At 41.2% G+C, this 17,371-nt stretch overlaps 4 protein-coding genes and 1 long non-coding RNA gene across 12 annotated transcripts; 2 read left to right on the top strand and 3 right to left on the bottom strand.

Moving 5' to 3' along the window:
- Positions 1-36: 36 nt before the first annotated feature.
- On the top strand, positions 37-5,084 carry SMSr (Sphingomyelin synthase related). Its single transcript, XM_017244921.3, has 4 exons — positions 37-933; positions 3,411-3,914; positions 3,979-4,145; positions 4,202-5,084. The coding sequence occupies exons 1-4, from the start codon at positions 339-341 to the stop codon at positions 4,640-4,642; spliced, it is 1,707 nt and encodes a 568-aa protein (XP_017100410.2). The 5' UTR covers positions 37-338; the 3' UTR covers positions 4,643-5,084.
- A 559-nt stretch (positions 5,085-5,643) lies between these two features.
- akirin lies at positions 5,644-8,755 on the bottom strand. 3 transcript variants are annotated; one of them, XM_043214069.2, is made up of 4 exons: positions 8,403-8,755; positions 6,906-7,283; positions 6,472-6,834; positions 5,644-6,407 (listed from the first exon to the last, which is right to left on the bottom strand). In XM_043214069.2, the coding sequence occupies exons 2-4, from the start codon at positions 7,153-7,155 to the stop codon at positions 6,397-6,399; spliced, it is 624 nt and encodes a 207-aa protein (XP_043070004.1). In that variant the 5' UTR covers positions 7,156-7,283; positions 8,403-8,755; the 3' UTR covers positions 5,644-6,396. The 3 variants fall into 3 exon arrangements, with proteins under 3 accessions (XP_043070004.1, XP_070136422.1, XP_070136423.1); XM_070280321.1 differs by having other exon boundaries at positions 8,504-8,755; XM_070280322.1 differs by having other exon boundaries at positions 8,510-8,755.
- Positions 8,756-9,024: 269 nt separating this feature from the next.
- Positions 9,025-13,870, top strand: Sh3beta (SH3 domain binding glutamate rich protein Sh3beta). Of its 6 annotated transcripts, XM_070280565.1 has the most exons (5): positions 9,025-9,400; positions 10,321-10,728; positions 11,606-11,677; positions 11,891-11,939; positions 12,000-13,172. In XM_070280565.1, exons 1-5 carry the CDS (start codon positions 9,356-9,358, stop codon positions 12,905-12,907), a joined length of 1,482 nt encoding a protein of 493 aa, XP_070136666.1. In that variant the 5' UTR covers positions 9,025-9,355; the 3' UTR covers positions 12,908-13,172. The 6 variants fall into 6 exon arrangements, with proteins under 6 accessions (XP_070136666.1, XP_070136665.1, XP_017100467.2 ...); XM_070280564.1 differs by having other exon boundaries at positions 11,891-13,172; XM_017244978.3 differs by lacking the exons at positions 11,891-11,939; positions 12,000-13,172 and adding an exon at positions 13,179-13,870 and having other exon boundaries at positions 9,028-9,400.
- Positions 9,136-10,138, bottom strand: LOC138926450 (uncharacterized). The gene is made up of 2 exons (XR_011442986.1): positions 9,732-10,138; positions 9,136-9,494 (listed from the first exon to the last, which is right to left on the bottom strand). It is a non-coding gene; the product is annotated as an uncharacterized lncRNA (long non-coding RNA).
- Positions 13,415-17,084, bottom strand: Sec63 (translocation protein Sec63). The gene is made up of 4 exons (XM_017244981.3): positions 16,694-17,084; positions 15,463-16,172; positions 14,144-15,395; positions 13,415-14,092 (listed from the first exon to the last, which is right to left on the bottom strand). Exons 1-4 carry the CDS (start codon positions 16,815-16,817, stop codon positions 13,914-13,916), a joined length of 2,265 nt encoding a protein of 754 aa, XP_017100470.2. The 5' UTR covers positions 16,818-17,084; the 3' UTR covers positions 13,415-13,913.
- Positions 17,085-17,371: the final 287 nt, after the last annotated feature.

Raw genomic sequence — 17,371 nt, 5'->3', positions numbered from 1 at the left:
CTTTCGATAACCATGACACCCAATCAGCTGTTGGGGGAGTCGCTCTCACGAGCGGAACTGAGTAGTCGCTGAAAATTACAAGTAAGCAAAACCAAAAAAATTAAATGTGCTTTTACATCAACAAACGCTGGACGCGCAATAAGTAAGACGTGAAAATTATGCGACGCCAGTGACAGCCGAACGACTCATTTCACGGCTTAAAAAATGATGCACTCCGTTAGCACTCGGATTTAGAAAGAACAAAAGCGGCCAACCTGTACTGTTGATACAAAAAATTATAATAAAGAAAAGAACCACAAAAAATCGGAACAGCGAGGAAAAAAAAAGAAAGCGCCGCGATGTGCGACGGTGAAATTTGCGAGCCAGTGACTCAGACCACCACTTCGCGATCCGAGGGCGGAGCTGAGGAACAGGTGCGGATAGACAAGAATGGTCCATCCGTCACGCTACATCCTTCGATCGACTTGGCGCCAGTGGATCCCCTCAAGGCGGCACATTGGCTGTTGAAAGATGTCATCCAGTGGGCCACCCAAACAGAGCACCTGTCACGGAATCTACTGGAATGCCTGCGCACCGAGGCCATCGACGGTGAGGTGCTGCTCTCCCTCACCGAAGACGATATCCGGGAATTTAGATATAAACTTGGCTACAAACTGACCTTCGGGGAGCTTAAAAAGTTCTGGTTGGCGGTATTGAAGCTTCAACTATTAATTAAAAACAGCGCCGTGGATTCCGTGATGCTGGGCATCGAGAGTCATGTGGGACATTCTATGAACTATATGCCAGTGGCCGGATCCGTGGTCGGTCCACCGTCCTCCACCTGCCCGTGCCCCCAGCCGGACTGTCCCAGCTATGTGTCCGACTGCGATACGTACCTGAGGACGGGCGGGCGGTATATTGCGCCCGAATACTTCAAAACCGCCATGAGTTTAGGTGAGTCCCCCAGCCCTCGCACTTCCCCTTTTAATTGCGAAGGTCAATTGTTTGCGCTGATTGTATGCTTATCGGTCGTGTGCCACTTATATATGGCCACCATATCGCAACTGATTCAGACCCAGTTTCCCAATGGGGAAGCTTCCTATGTGTGATAGTCCGGAAAATGAAAAGAGTTGTAGTTCAATGTCTAATATACTGAGATTGTGTAGGGTTTTTCTTTTAAAAATAAAGATTATTCAAAAAGATTGTGTAGTATTTAAGACTTGCCAGATCTAGAAACTATAACTATGCATAAATCCCATCTACTTAAGCCTTTTTTTTTATAAAGTTCCAAACCCAATTCTATCAAGAATTTGTATAAAAATGAATATTATTCTTATCACGAGAGGTCTGAATATAAAAAAAACACTTGTTGATAGCTTGTATTGCAAAAGATATTCCCCGTTTGTTTTGAAACAAAGTTCAAAGAGCATGTGGAGATTTTCAAAAATATATATTCGTATTCGCTCGAAAGAACCTCATTTATGGACGAATGGGAATGAGATCAAAAGAGGAAATATTTCAAAGATCTTAAAGTAAACAAGAAAACTATATGCTGATTCATATTCCCAGATCTTGGGGGTTTATTATTCTACCGCTTACACCCAATAATAAAGCCTATTTCCTATTTCTAACCTATTTCTGAAGTTCAATGCCACTCTCACTATATTTAGCAGCCTAACTACGTCACTCTAATTATAATTATAGTTTTAGTGGCCTAGTGACGCTTTACTGTTATTTATTTTTGAGTCTTTTTGGAGGTTATGTGTGTAGACGCCACTCGCATTTATTTACGGACGTACTCTGGGTCCCCTCGCCCCTCATTCTGGCGACCAACCCACTGGGTCGGTCGGGTTTTTTGTAACTTTGCGTGCATTAAATTTCAAATTCCAATTCGTTCATGATACCCTTCGAACGGCTGCTTCACTTTACTGGGAAGCCGCTAAGGAAAACATAGTCACGGTTGACATTCGCTGAGCTAAAATAATAAAGTGCTTGCCTTCTGGTACTAGAAATGTGTTGTTTATTGTTTCCAGTTGAGGAAGTATCTGTTGGCCCTATTGGTTGCCTAAATAAACAAATAATTGCTTTCATAATCAGAATTTCCAATCCACAAACACTTTCAGGTGCTATTCTTTATTATGACTTCTAATTTTATGGTATATGGTATATCTTGGTATATCTTTATGGTATATCTTGGCTAATTTCCATCCGATTCTTAAGAAGAATACCTCAAACTCATTCTAGATCGATTCTCCACAAATCTGCATCAAAATCTAGAAAGGAAATATTTTTTCAATTTTTTGTCCAATTTTCTGGGGTGTCCTCTTCGAAAATGCTGATAGTGCCTGGGTAGGACAGTATAGCCCACAGGGATGGCCATATCTTGGCCAATTTTTATCGGATTCGTGAGCGGAATACCTCAAACGAATTCTAGATCGATTCCCCACAAAACTGCATCAAAATCTAGAAAGGAAATATTTTTTCGATTTTTTGTCCAATTTTCTGGGGTGTCCCCTCGAAAATGCTGATAGTGCCTGGGGAGGATAGTATGGCCTACGGTGATGGTCATATATTGGCCAATTTTTATCCGATTCTCAAGCGATGTACCTCAAACGAATTCTAGATCGATTCTCCACAAATCTGCATTAAAATCTAGGAAGGAAATATTTTTTCGATTTTTTGTCCAATTTTCTGGGGTGTCCCCTTCGAAAATGCTGATTGTGCCTTGGAAGGACAGTATAGCCCACAGGGATGGCCATATCTTGGCCAATTTTTATCGGATTCTTGAGCGGAATACCTCAAACGAATTCTAGATCGATTCTCCACAAATCTGCATCAAAATCTAAAAACAAAATATTTTTTCGATTTTTTGTCCAATATTCTAGGGTGTCCCCTTCGAAAATAATGGATGGTCATATCTTGGCAAATTTTTATCCGATTTCTCAGCGGAACACCTTATTGGAATTGATTTTAGATTAGACATGTTATGAAGGATCTTAAATGCCTCTTTCCCTAATTTTCCGCCAACCCGAATATTATTAAAATATTAAAATGAACTCTCCTCACTTATCAGCTGTCATTATCAGTCCAATATACTCGATAACCCGTAGGCTGAGTTTTGTTTTGGGGGTTTTTTATCGTGGCTCTTTGAAGAGATAAGCCTTTGTTTAGAGATACAAGCAGACAATAGGTAGCCCAGGTGGAGTATATTGTACTATATTATATACCCAACATATATGTATATATACATTTTTATTAAAAAGGTAATATAACACTCAGTCATAATTAATACGACTTGACATGCTAGGCTTTCTTTCTAAATACTGTTTCATTTTAATTTTTAATTTGTATACTAACTTTAAATATAGTTTACTTTTAATATTAGACACAGTTAGACACGCTTAGTAACCGACTTTCTTTCCGATCGGCAGGCTACTCTTTCGTGGTCACCTGGATAACGTCGTTCGTCATGGTAATCGTACACGAACGCGTGCCGGACATGAAGCGCTATCCCCCTCTGCCGGACATATTCCTGGACAACGTCCCTCACATACCCTGGGCCTTCAACATGTGCGAAATCACCGGCTCCCTGTTGTTCACCATCTGGCTGGTTGTCCTCATCTTCCACAAGTACCGAACGGTGCTCCTCCGTCGATTCTTCGCTCTGGCCGGTACGGTTTTCCTCCTGCGATGCGTCACCATGCTGATCACATCGCTGAGTGTTCCCGGCACCCATCTGCAGTGCAGCCAGAAGGACTTTGCCATCGATGATCCCAACATAGACCTGGTGGGGGCACTAATCATACGCATGACGCGAGCCTATCGCATCTGGAGCGGTCTGGGCATGTCGATCCAGGGAGTGCGCACCTGTGGCGACTACATGTTCAGTGGCCATACGGTGGCCCTCACCCTGCTGAACTTTTTCATTACAGAGTGTGAGTTGGAAGTGGATTTAATATCTAATCTTGGCATTCAATAAATGTATCTTTATACCTTCAGATACCCCCCGCAACTTGTACTTCCTGCACACCCTCACCTGGCTGCTCAACATGTTCGGCATCTTCTTCATTCTGGCCGCCCATGAGCACTACTCCATCGATGTGTTTGTGGCGTTCTACATAACCTCTCGCCTCTTTCTGTACTATCATACTTTGGCCAATAATCGGGTAGGATGAGATATATATATCTAAACCATGTCTCTAAACCAATCTCTCCTTTACAGGCTCTGATGCAGGGCGACTCTAAGCGGACGCGGGTCTGGTTTCCCATGTTCAGCTACTTCGAGAGCAGCGTGGATGGCATGGTGCCCAATGAATTCGATACGGTGGGTTCGCTGATAACTGGGATGCTGAACCAGCTGCTAAAGGTCAAGGATCAGTTGATATTGCTCAGCAAGCGTGACTGGTCGGAGGAGCGACCGTCGGACTCACCATCCAACATGTTTGGCCTCGATTCGGATATCCGTGCCGCGTTCTTCACGCCCAACCAGTCGACCAACCAGGTGACGACGGGACTGAGTCGCCACAACAGTCAAACGCATCTGAATTCGAAGCCTAACCAGAATGCTGGACGTACCTTTCGGGACGTAAGCGTGGATCCGTTCTCGAGGACCACTGTAGTGGCGGCTGGCCAGGATTTGGCCAAGGAAAAGAAGCTACTCTGATTCTGATTCGCTCTTCCACAACACCAGTTTTTTTTGTATTGAAACATGCCCGAAAATCAACGACACCGACTGATATTTTTATTTCGATTTCCCAGATTTCCTTTTTTATTTTTTTTAGTGTATTCGTAGTGCCTTCCGGGTGTATAATCCCCCTCCTCCTCCACATTCTCGCCAGGAGACGCTCTCTGGTACGGGCTAGATGGTATATAAGTAGTATCCCTCCTCTCATTCCGTTCAAGTTGACATTTTGAACTAAAATGTATTTATTATTGAAGACTTTGTAATGCATTATTATTATTATTATTATTATTATTATTGTAATTTTAAGCATGTTAGCATTAAGTTTAAAAAAAAAAAGAAGAGTTTTTGTTGAACGCACAAATATTTAAATAAAATCGAAATGAAGAATAATTCTCAAAGCCCCAATTTCTAGAAAAGATAATGCTTTGCTTTACTTTTACAATTCATTTTATTTTCTTTCTTTTTTCTCATTTTTTTTTTATTGGTTTTTTAATATAAAAATGGCATTTCTTTACTAATTTTAAGTTTAAATTACTAATGTAAAGTATGTATGATTGCGGTAATTGAAAAATATATATATCATTTATATATATATATATATATGTATACATATTCTTGTGTATATTCTTCAAAGGGTGTGAAAAAAAAAATATGTTGTAATGAACATGAATCGTCTTCTTTTAAAGCGTATATATATATATATATATATATATATTTAATTATTTTTTATTTTTTTTTTTTGTTGAAAGCGTTTAATTAGACTTAAAGAATAACATATTATATCCCGCACACACTCACAGGTAAGATAAATGGAAACATTTCATTTCAGTTGTTATTTTGGTTGTGTTTTCATTTCTTTGCAATATAATAATTAATATTCATATCAAAGGAAGAAACAATTTAACAAACCTAGAAGAATCTCTAGAAAATAGACAAAGAGCTTCAAGCGTTCGTTTCTCGCCTTAGTACAACTAATTCTGTTTTCTTTTTTTTTTTTTTGCAAAAATAAACTATGAAAATTGTGTTCTTCATGAGTAGTGTTTTGTTTTTTTTTTAGGACTGCATCATTGCTCATCTGCATCTCTCATAAATTACTATTCCAAAAACAATATATATATAGTTTGATACGTTTACATGATACCTTACATGCTACACATATGTTCCTAACATATATATATATATATATATATAATATTTTACCAATTCTGTCTGTCTGGTTTTTTTATGCACGAAGCTACTATTGAGGTTCCATTGAATCGGTTCTGCTCTACAAATGATGCACCTTTCTTCTGCAGTGTCTTATCTGTTGTGTGTGTATATAGGCTTTTAATAATAGATATTTGTCATTTTATTTAGAATCTTTGTTATGCAAAAAACATAAATGTAACAAGATTATTTGTTTCTGATGCTAGCGGTTAAGTTATCCTCTGATCCTCCTGCTCCTCCTCCTCCTCCTGCTGCTGCCGATGACAATTATTTGTAATTCTAGGCGTAAACTATAACTGCTTCCTTTTTTTGTTTTTTTGTTTAGCTTTTCTTTTTGTTTCAAAATATATATATAACTCAATGTATGTTTTTAATATTTTTTTTTTAAGGTTTTGTTTTTATGTTTTTTTCGTTTTTTTAGTTTAAATGAGGGCTGTTGTTGTCGCGGTAAGACTCTACCGTCACATAAGATCGTAGTGCAATTATTAATTTCTGTTTTGTGAGGCTCATGAGCTCTTCACACAGCCTTACGAAAGATCTAAAAAGAAAATTACAAAAATTAATAAAAATATTAAAAAAAAATAAATCCAAAGGTAACTCACAGCTAGGCGCTGCCTCGTAGCTACGTTGTATCTGATCGTATGTGAACTTCACAAAGGCATCGTACTGCTCGGCCAGCTTGGTGGTCAGCACACCCTCGTAGAGCTCGCGCAGCTGGTTCTCGCGCTCCTTCAACATGCTCTCACAGATCAGCTGCACCTGCTTGAACGTGAACAGCGCCTTCTCGCCGTGGCGCATCAGGCTCAAGTTCGGCGGGCTGTCCGGGCGACGTGGGCTCTCCGGTCCCATTTCCGAGCCGCTTGACTCCGAATCCTGCATACGCTCCAGTGCCGCTGACGTTATCGGCAACTGCTTGCGCTTGTGCAGTCTCTTGATCTCGTTGCACAAGTTCTCAGCCATCTTGTCTGCAACGGAGAAGGTTATCCAGTTAAATTCAAGTCCAATAGTCCAATAGACTCCCAAAGATAATACTTACCTGGCGACATTTTGGCCAAGGAGGCCTCGCTGAAGGGACTAGGCTCAGTGTTGTCCTTAGCGAAGCGATTGCTGGGCGTGTGCGGCAATCCCGACGAGGTGCTGGGACCATCGCGATCCCGGGACGATGGGGACGATGATGGACTGGCGCTGCTACCAGATTGGCCAAATGGATTGCAGCGCCGGCGCTTGGGTGGACGCTGGTTCAAAGACTCCCAGTCGACGGACCTCTTCAGTGTTGCGCAGGCCATAGCTATGATTGCTGTTTTCCTTGAGAATGGATTCTGGCCTAATTAGTGGGTGAGTTTGCTGGTTAAGCTTGCGTTCCCGCTCTCGTGATGATTGAGGCTGGAAGACTGTCTGCGTCTGCGTCTGTTGGCTGCAAAAGGGAAACAAACAATGGATGAGTAAACTGAGCACCTTGCCGTAAAACTGGTTTCAAGGAAAAACAGGATACACTTGCCACCAAGACACAAGATTTGGCTATCAACCGACAACTATCTTATCGTCTCTAGGCCTCTAAAAGGTAGATAACTACATAGATGCTTCAATGTCAGAGGAGACTCTCCCTGTCAGCTGCTGGCAACGGGGGGCAACACCCTTTCCACTCACTTTTGAACCCGAAACCCGAACAAGGCAAAGAGAAAACGCAATTAAAGGATAAAAGAGGAGAAAAGAGAAGAAAAGAAACCACCACGACGCAAATGCATACCAATGCAGACACACTCAAAGGAACAACCACCGTCCACACCAGAATAAGAGGAAACTACGCAGGATAAAGTGCGTGTTGTATCGTGTAGCTGGTGCTGCTCTTCCTCTTCTCCCACTTCCCGTTTTTTGATGCAAGCGGCAGCTGTACCAGCTGTTTTTTCACACCAACACAAAGGAACTACTACTCCGCAACACGTGTGTGTGTGTGTGAGTGTGCGATGAGTTCTGTTTCAATTTTTAACCTTCTTTTTTGAGGAAAAATGAAATTCTTTAGGCATTTTACGTGACACCAGGGCCAGAGATTAGTTTTGAAGAAGCCAAAATGACAGCTTATGAATGCGATCGCAGTGGTTGTGGGTCGTGAGCGTATGCACAGAAAACGAAATGCGCAAAAGCCGGGGCGAAAACCTCGACTCTGTATCATCTGCGTTGTGCAATAAATTGTGGCTTTTAAAATATATATATTCTTTGTTTTCTTATAATTAAATAAACATACTGATTAATTAACTAATTTGAACTAAAGTACGCTTTTTTAGATAGAAAAATAAAACAAAATGGAAAACGATATATCTCATGGTTCGTGTCTTGGCTACTGCCAGCTGCCAATAAATCCTATTTGTCATACGTATGTGTGTCGGTGGTGTGCGTATGTTCTTGCGTTAGTGTGAGTGATGGTACTCACACTCACGCAGCAGTGAGTTGGAATGTTGATTTCATGAAATTTTAAAAATGGTCGAATCGCATATCATTATCAGCGCTTTTCCCCTCTTCACACCATTTCACTTACGTTAATGGGTATATTTTTTTTTTTTTGGCTATTTCCGCTCGCTACTATGCTTTCTGCACCACTTCACACGCGCTTTATTTACTTTTATTGTATGCACTCACACTCACGTTTATTTCCTTTTTTTCCAACTTCAGTTAGCTCTCGTTAAACTATTTTGTAGTAGGTTGATATTGCTTGGGGTAACGTTTTGCTTTTGTCAGAGATTTGAGCAGTATTTCAAAGGCCACTAAAATGCACTTTTGATAGGTTTTTTCACAGTTTGTGCTAGTTCATTTACAAATTTTCGTCTCGTCTCGATTCTTGGAAAAATGGACGACGATGCGTGCGTGACGAAGAAAGATGTGAGAAACAGCGATGTCATCGATGTTTTTAAAACCTTGGGTTTATCGATGATTCCAAATTAGGATTACTTTTTTAGAGGCGGACCAAAATTAAATAAGAAAAATCTTTATGTAAAATCTTTAAATGAATACAAATATTTGTTTTAAAATAGTTATTTATATAAAAAAAAGCTTTTTAAAACATTTTTTGAATTTATTAATTCTCTCTCGAATTATTCATTGAACTAGTTCTTAAATATCGATAACCATGTTTAGTAAATTAACTAGTTCGATATAAATATATCTTGATATCGCTATATATCGTCAGAGTAGGAAATTATTTCCTCCGCACTTGATAAATATTAAATTTATTAGCACTTTTGTAAGCGACAACTGCCTTTTTTACTCCGCGACTTGGCCGCTTAAGAAAAGACTGCATCCTTCCGCATCGACAGCAGGGATATAATCAACGTTCGGCGAAGTGAAAACATTACGTAGAGGCCGCCACTAGGAAAAAAGAAAGAGGATCTAAAAATATTCTTAATCGCTGTGAAAGTAGCCAGCCAATTTGATTGGGCGAGTGTATTGAAATAGCGCCTGAAATCAACATTATTATTATTATTAACTGCAAAGATGGTTCTCAAAGTCTACGTCAGCGGCATGTCCGGCAATAAGGAGGTGAGTGCTTGTCATCATGGGCGAGGCTGGGCGGAGGGCGGGGCTACAAGCGAGTCTCATGTCATGTTATTGGAATGTTTGGCCCTGTTATTAGCTGCAAACACACAAAAGATAAAAAAAAAAGCTTATAAAAGGGGGGACTGGTGGGGGTGCCACAATGCATTGCAAATTCTATTTTATTCCTCAACCCATCGCAGTCTACTTGTATGTGTGGCTGTTTTGACAAATTGTCTATTTTGAACGTTGTCTTTTTAATTACTATTTTTTATTATAAATTATAAATACTCTTCTTTTTTTATTGTTATTTTACCCAAAAAATAATATAACCCACTTGATTATTTTGTAAAATCCAAGTGCCAACACTGATGCGTGATATATGTATGTATGTATGTTTGTACAGTCAAAACGACAGGCTAGGCAGCAAAACAACAGCAAGTGGGTATTTTGATTGAGTCAGTGTGCGTGTGTGTTGGTATTGGTGGTGGTGGCAAGAAGAAGAGGCGCAACGACCGCAAACATTTCATTGCCCATATAAGCTTATTTGTCTGTGAAACTGTAAATCCTACATGCTAGAAAGAGAATTCATTATCCATTGATCAAAGTTGCGTGGGCCATCACTCTCTTATTTTTGTGTGCGTGTGCGTGCGTGATTCATCGTGTCCACCCACCGGTTCCACCGGCTTTCCGTTGACTTCTTTGTTCTCAAATTCGCAAAACATAACGGTCATTGTGTCTTGCAACAACAATGTCTTTGTTTTCTTTTTATTAAAAATTCCTATAAAATCAAAGGAAAATAACTACAACTCTTTATCGGGGAAGGGGAACAACCTACATACTTCAATTAGGTTTCCTTATCATATCATGAGCTTTTAGGGTTTGCCTGTAAGACTGTAATTAATTTTTGTTGGTTCCCTCCACAGGTGAAGAAGCGCCAACAGCGCGTTCTCATGATCCTCGACAGCAAGAACATCCAGTATGACACGGTGGACATCACGGAGCCCGGCAAGGAGTCCGAGAAGGAGCTGATGCAGAACAAATCGACGAGCAACGGAGGCACTGTCAGCGACCCGGAGCCCCGCCACCCCCTGCCGCCCCAGATCTTCAACGATGAGGAGTACTGCGGCGACTATGATGCCTTCGACATGGCCAACGAGATCGACACCCTGGAGGTGTTCCTCAAGTTGGCGCCAGCAGACACCACGGCGGTTAGCACTGCCCAGATCGAACTGAAGCAGGAAAATGGCGAGGCCAAGAAGGAGGAGGCTGAGGCGGAGAAACCGGAGGGTGGAGAGGGCGACACCAATGGCGAGACAGCGGAGAAGGCGGAGGTTTGAGCTTCAGCTACATAATTTGCCCGTATATTCCGTTAACTGTTACGAAGCAACAACAAACAGCAGCATCTGCAATCAACAGCAATAGAATTAACAGCAAACTATAACAGCTCTTAACAAGAGTTAACAGCAATAACCCGTAATGTTATCTAACAGCACCGACACTACCAACTCTCTCTCTCTCTATATTTATATTGACATTATTTCACATTATAATCCCTTATAATCTTTCTAATTATCTGGGATTTGATGAGAAATAATGTTACTTACATTTTCAAAATGTGTTTTTAATTTTTAACGACTGCGGTTCTTAATCTAAGTTTACGAACGTATTTAAGCGAGGGCTATCGATCAATTGTGTTAACCCTGAGGAAAAGACAATTTTAATCAAAAAAAATATATATATTTATATTTATATTCATTCATTGACTTACATCCAACACCTTTGTATGTACCATCTTATACACCCATACACCAATTAGCACTTTTAAGCCTAAGTTGGATCAAGTTGGATGAGTGTAGAATTGAGATGAAACTTTTGTGCAGCCGTTATGTTAATGCTTAAACATAAAACTACGCTGCCCGTGTAATAAAACGAAATATATTTGTATTAACTAAAAAACAAAAAAAGTATAACCATCAGCAAGCTTGTTTTTCTAACCAAACACCTAACACACACAACACCTAACATCGCAACAAACTCTAAAGACACTAAAAACTAAACAACTAAGAGTGGCTGTCCAGTCTTCTGATCTGATTTCAAAAGAGACTCTAAAAAGATCAAGAAGTGCCGACCACTCTTACCTGTTTTGGATCTTAAAACTATATTTTACAAAAATATTTGTTTGCTAATGTCTGCGAGTTTCTTCAAAAGAACAAGGACGAGGACGGCGAGAAGCCCGAAGGAGCAGAAGACGGCGACAAAAAAGAGGATACTACTGATAAGGTAAAGGTTTGTTCAGGATATGCATGGATAGACCTAACCTGGCTTGTATTTGCCAATAATCGCATGATTCGGCTCTGTAGATATCCATATCTAGTAGCGATCCCAATTTTCTGATCTTGTATATGTATATATTTCCACTTCCACCCACCAATAATTATAAACCACCCACAATCATGTGCACGCACCACAACCCAACCACCCAAAAATCCTCAGACTGAAACTGAAGAATCCGGAGAAAAGAAGGAAGAAGATGGGGATACAGGTAAAGACAGTACGATTTCGCAGGACTCTGAGCTAAGCTTTAACCATGATGATCCTTTAGAGAAATCAGAGAAGGCTGAAACCAAAGAAGAATCTAAAGAGGATAATACCAAAGAAGAATCTAAAGAGGATGATACCAAAGAAGAATCTAAAGAGGATGAAGCTAAAGAAGATTCTAAAGAGGATGATACCAAAGAAGAATCTAAAGAGGATGACACCAAAGAAGAATCTAAAGAGGATGATACCAAAGAAGAATCTAAAGAGGATGATACCAAAGATGAAACTAAAAAAGAATCTAAAGAGGATGATACCAAAGAAAAACCTGAGGAGGAAGAAACCAAAGAAAAGTCCGAGAAGGATAAAAAAGTAACTGATGATAAGTCCGAAGAAGAGAACGATGAAGAGTCTTCTGATGAAGAAGAAGACGAGAAAGAAAAAACTGAAGAAGGTGAAACTAAAGAAAGTCCTGAGGAGAGTAATACAGAAACGAATAAGGAATCTGAAAAGGATGCTGAAGAAAAGTCAGAAGAAACCACTGAAGAAGAGGAAAAGAAAACAGAAGAAACTTCTGAAAAAGAATCTAACGAAAAAGATGAGGAAGAAACCACTAAAGAAGAGGAAAATAAATCAGAAGAATCTAAAGTAGAATCTACTAACAAGGAAGACAGCGAAAAAGATGCAGAAGAAACCACGAAAGAAGATGAGAAGAAACCAGATGAATCTAATGAAAAAGATGAAGAAGAAACCACTAAGAAAGAAGAATCTACCGAAAAAGATGAAGAAGAAACGAAACCAGAAGAATCAAAAGAAGATTCTACCGAAAAAGAATCTACTGAAGAAGAAAAGAAGCCGAAAGAAGAATCAAAAGAAACACCCGAAGAGGAAACGAAAGAAGCCGAAAGCAGTAAAGCGGAAGAGACAGTTGAGAGTGAAGAGTCTTCGGAGGAAGAAAGTGAGAAAGAAGAATAACGGTAACCAGCTGCAAAGAACGATCGATCCACTAGAGAAACACAAACCATGGCATCGCATTACAAACAACACTCATTCATATGCACAATTCTAAAAAACAAAAAAATATGCACATTTAGCCAATAATATCTAAAGTTTTGTAAATAGAAACAAGAACCCACTAATAACGAGTATGGTGATGGGTAACGAACCCTAGATTAAGGGCATAATGTGACCAAATCTTATTAAATCATATTTCTTATCCCCCCACCCCCGCCCAACACGACCACAGATTGCCGTGACGACCTCAGAGACATCACCATCTTCTAGAGGAGATCAACATCATCCGGTAAAGGCATCATCCGATTCCCAATCAGCTCTCTTATTGGAAAGTGAGAGAACGGCAGCATTGCTTTAATTTTGATATTTTTTTTTTAATTAATCGGGTTTTTGATAGGTTTTTTAGAGTCGTTTTTTTTTTTTTAAGAAAAGTTAACTTTTAATGATTGAAAAATTAAACAAAAATAATAACTTGCGAGAAAAAATATAATTTAGATGCAAAATTAAAGTAAAACATTAATATCATACAATGATTTATGAAATTTATGAAATAATATTATTAGGCTTGTTGTGGAACGTTAATTAAATTTTTTTTAAAACAAATTCTGAAACCGAAAAAATCCCGATGATTATTTTTCAGTTATATTTTAATCATTAAACCAATAAATAGTCTTATGATTACGTGTCTCACTTTTAGTTCTTGTATCCAAATAATTAAATATACAGTACATTATTATTATGTTTAGTACAGTACACGGTAAAATGAAGTTATTTTTTCTTTGTTTTTTGTTTTTATAGTTATTTTACGCTCTATTTTCGGGATATTTTCCATTACAAAACTAGTAAAAATGCGAAGGAAGGTCGCTCGCATCAGGGCCTCCTCCTTCTCCTCCACTGATCCTCCCTCCCTCCGTCACACAAAACTCATTTACTAAAAAGGAAAACAAAGAGGCTTCTTTCGTCCCATCTAGTCGCTATCCTCCTCGTCGGACGTGTCTGTGGTGTAGTCGCTTAGGTTCTCCTGCTGGTCATTGTGCTCTGGCTCCGATTCGCTCAGATCCCACTGGGGATGATCCGTCGGTGGTGCTGGCGCCTTCTGCACATCCAGTTTCAGCTCCTGCTGCTGGTCCATGCCCAGATAGGAGTCTATACAATGGAAATTAGTAACCAATACTAAAGATTTGTATATTTACTTACCTGATCGCAGGCACACAGTAAACGTGTAGACACCGGGCCAACGGGGTGCTGTAAACTTCAGCTGGATCTCCTCCTTTTCGACCAGATTGGTCACATGGTAGGGTGCGGTGAGCAGGGTGCGAGACTTACGGTCGCAGATGTAGGTCCACCAGTACTCCTGCTTCTCCTCGGGGAAGAACGGACAGTGGACGGTGTGCGAGAGCCGCGACTTGCCCTCCAGACGCTCGCGCTTATTCAGCTTAGCTTGAAGCCGCTCCCACTCCTCGTCATCGTCATCATCCAGCGAGGAGTGGTTCTTGTTGCCCTTCTCCTCATCCTCGCTGCCACTGCATGCGGCCGATTCAACATCGCTGTTTTCGGCTGCCCCACCATCCGATTCGGCGTCCGAATTGCCCGCCGTTTGATCCTCGGAAGCGGCGGTGGATGCCGCAGCTGCCTTGGGCGGTGCCTTCTTCTGATTGTTTTTCTGGTTCTGGGCTGGCTTTTTGCCACCCTTACCCTTGCCTCCCTTGCGTGGCTTGGCCCAAGTGGAGGTCTTTTTGGCTGGAACGGCTGTAGCAGCCGCATCGTCATCATCTCCAGCAGCCTCTTCGTTAGCATCATCGTTTATACCCTGCTTCTCGGGGGCCTTTGTATCCCCGAACAACGTCTTCATATCCTTGCGCTCCAGAGTAACAGTAACAGTAACTATGGCTCCCGCGGTGACCACATTGGTGTTCTCATCGTCAATCACCTCGCATCGAATGGAGAAATCTATCAACGGCATCTTGCCCAGCACCTTCATAGTGTTCTCGTACTCAAAGTCGGTCAGATTCTTCAGCAGCGTACGGCTCTCCTCCGGCTTGAGCTGGGCGAATTGCTGTAGATTTTTCACATGCCTCTTCTTGTTCATGAAGTACAGGTGATCCTCGGTTAGGTGGGGCAGCTGTAGGAGCGGCGATTTAAACTCCCACAGTCCCTGGATGATCATCGGCGACATCTTCATGCAGTTCTCTATCGTTTCAATGCTGGGCAGACGCGGAACACGTCGTGCATACGCCATCATCACCAGTTGGTGTACACAGGAAACCATTTCTTGGACTAGGTAAGGACACTTTTTCACCACGAACTGACGATCGCGTTCCAGGGTCTCAGGGTTGAGCGGAATCCGGCTCAGGTGAGCGTGAAGAATGGCGCGCGCCTTGATGGAATACATGCGGCACAATGGGTGCTCCTTGCACTTTTCATTAAGGTTCGGCAGCTGCCGGATTAGCTGTGAAAACGAAAGATATTCGATGAATACTTAAGCAGTAGGTTGGATGGCAAGTGTGACTACTTACCGCGGGCACTTCATCGTTGTCCGACTGCCGTTCCTGCACTTGCGAATTATGGCGCTTATCGAACTCCAAACTGGCAGCCAAAACCATGAGGGCACGCTTCAAGAGCATGTGTGGCGTTTTGTGGATGAAGTAGAAGTACATCTGTGTAGTATCGAGCAGCACTTTGTCTCCACTGAAGCGAATGGAACGATACCACCACACACCCACCGCCGATGGCATGGCCACCATAAACACCAAACCATAGAGACCCAAGACCCAAACACTATTCTCTTTTTCGACGATCCAAGAGGGCAGGGCAATGCCAAATGACATGGCGCCCGGGCCATCAGGATTTCCATACTTTTCGTAGTTCTCCTTGGCCACTTCATCCGTTAGAGCCTGATAGGCTTTGCTTAGCATCATAAAGGACTTTTCGTCACCCGTCTCTTTGTCCGGATGCAGCACCTTGGATAGCCGGTAATAGGCCTTTTTGATCTCGGCCTGGGAGGAGGATGGCGGAACACCCAGAATTTCGAATGGATCGAAGCTGGCCATCTCGTAGTCGAACTGCGAGACGCGGTATGTGAGGAAGAGCAGCAGGGCCCATCCCAGCACGATGGTTAGCTTGATGGTCCAGGATTTAAGGGCTCTGTATGGCTCTGCGTTGGCCAGAATCGTTTTCTTCTTCAGGCAGTCGGCGCACTGGCATTCTTCCTTTGATTTTCCAGGATCTGGCAAGAGATTTGAAACAATATGAGTTTTTTTTTTTAAATAAATAGTTTTAAAATGGATTAGGGGTTTGATAAGGTTAATTATGGCTTATATTTAGCAGTAAGTTATTTTCAGAAAAATATAGAATTCTTGGAAAAACAATGGCCCCGATCTTTCGTCTCCGATCGTGACATTAACGAACGCATAAACTTTTGGAGCGACGACAGTGTCCCAATTGAGCAAAGAGCGCGGAGAGAGTCGCATGCTCGACCCGTCTTTGCGGTAATCGCAGCTTTCACCAATACGACGACACTGTAGATTCCGAGATTCCCAATTTCTGAGCTGACGTTGTTAGAATAAGTTATTGGAACGTGTCCATTTGCAGTGGACAGAGCACTTCCACGGTGGGAGAGGAAAGCTGAACGCACAAACACACACACACCCACCAACAGCTGCAGGTGGATGAGTATAAAAAAGAGAGAGAGAAAGAGGGGGCCGAGCAGGGAGATTAAAGGCGGCTCTGGGCAGCGGCACTACTAACCTTCTTTCTTTTTACGTGGCCAATAGTAAATCGTCGTGGGTATTAATATGAGAGCCAGGAATGATAACACAAAGTAGTAGAATGTTCCACCGCTCTCATCGTACTGGAACTTTTGACCCGCCATATCTTAAATGTGTTATTTATATATATATATCCTATGTAGTTTGCACTTTTCCTCCGGCAGCCTCCAGCTGATGCGGCTTCCCCGCTCCACTTTCAGGGAATCTCCTCAAACAATCAGCTATGTGTTATGGAGCCGGCGGTAAGCTCCTGCTGTTGCTGCTGCCAAATTGCACAAGTTTGTACGCCGTGAATTTAAAAAAAAACCTCAGTATTTACACCGACGCATGAGCTGACACGTAGGGTTGCTGTTAGAGGTGGGAGTCGAGAACTGTTTAGGTGTTGAAAAACGACATAAAGTCAACCAGTGGGTGTAGTATTTTAATACTAATTTTATATTGTTGAAAAATTAAACGAAACGGTAAATGGAAAAACTAAAAACACAATGGCAAACTGCTATTATAATAGAAATAGAATAGAGACAAAAAAAAAATATAAAAACAAAAAAATTGTAAAAAAAAATTAAAAATTGTTTTCAAATCATTTCTTATTTTCGATATTTACAATTATTCAAACGATAACGGCATTAGTGAACCCCAGTGTATCAGGAAAGGTTCT

The sequence above is a fragment of the Drosophila bipectinata genome, chromosome 3L, assembly GCF_030179905.1.
Source record: "Drosophila bipectinata strain 14024-0381.07 chromosome 3L, DbipHiC1v2, whole genome shotgun sequence".
In the NCBI taxonomy this organism is placed as follows: Eukaryota; Metazoa; Arthropoda; class Insecta; order Diptera; family Drosophilidae; genus Drosophila; species Drosophila bipectinata.
The sequence above is the reverse complement of the archived record's forward strand: the minus strand, read 5'-3'. Positions and strand labels throughout refer to the sequence as shown.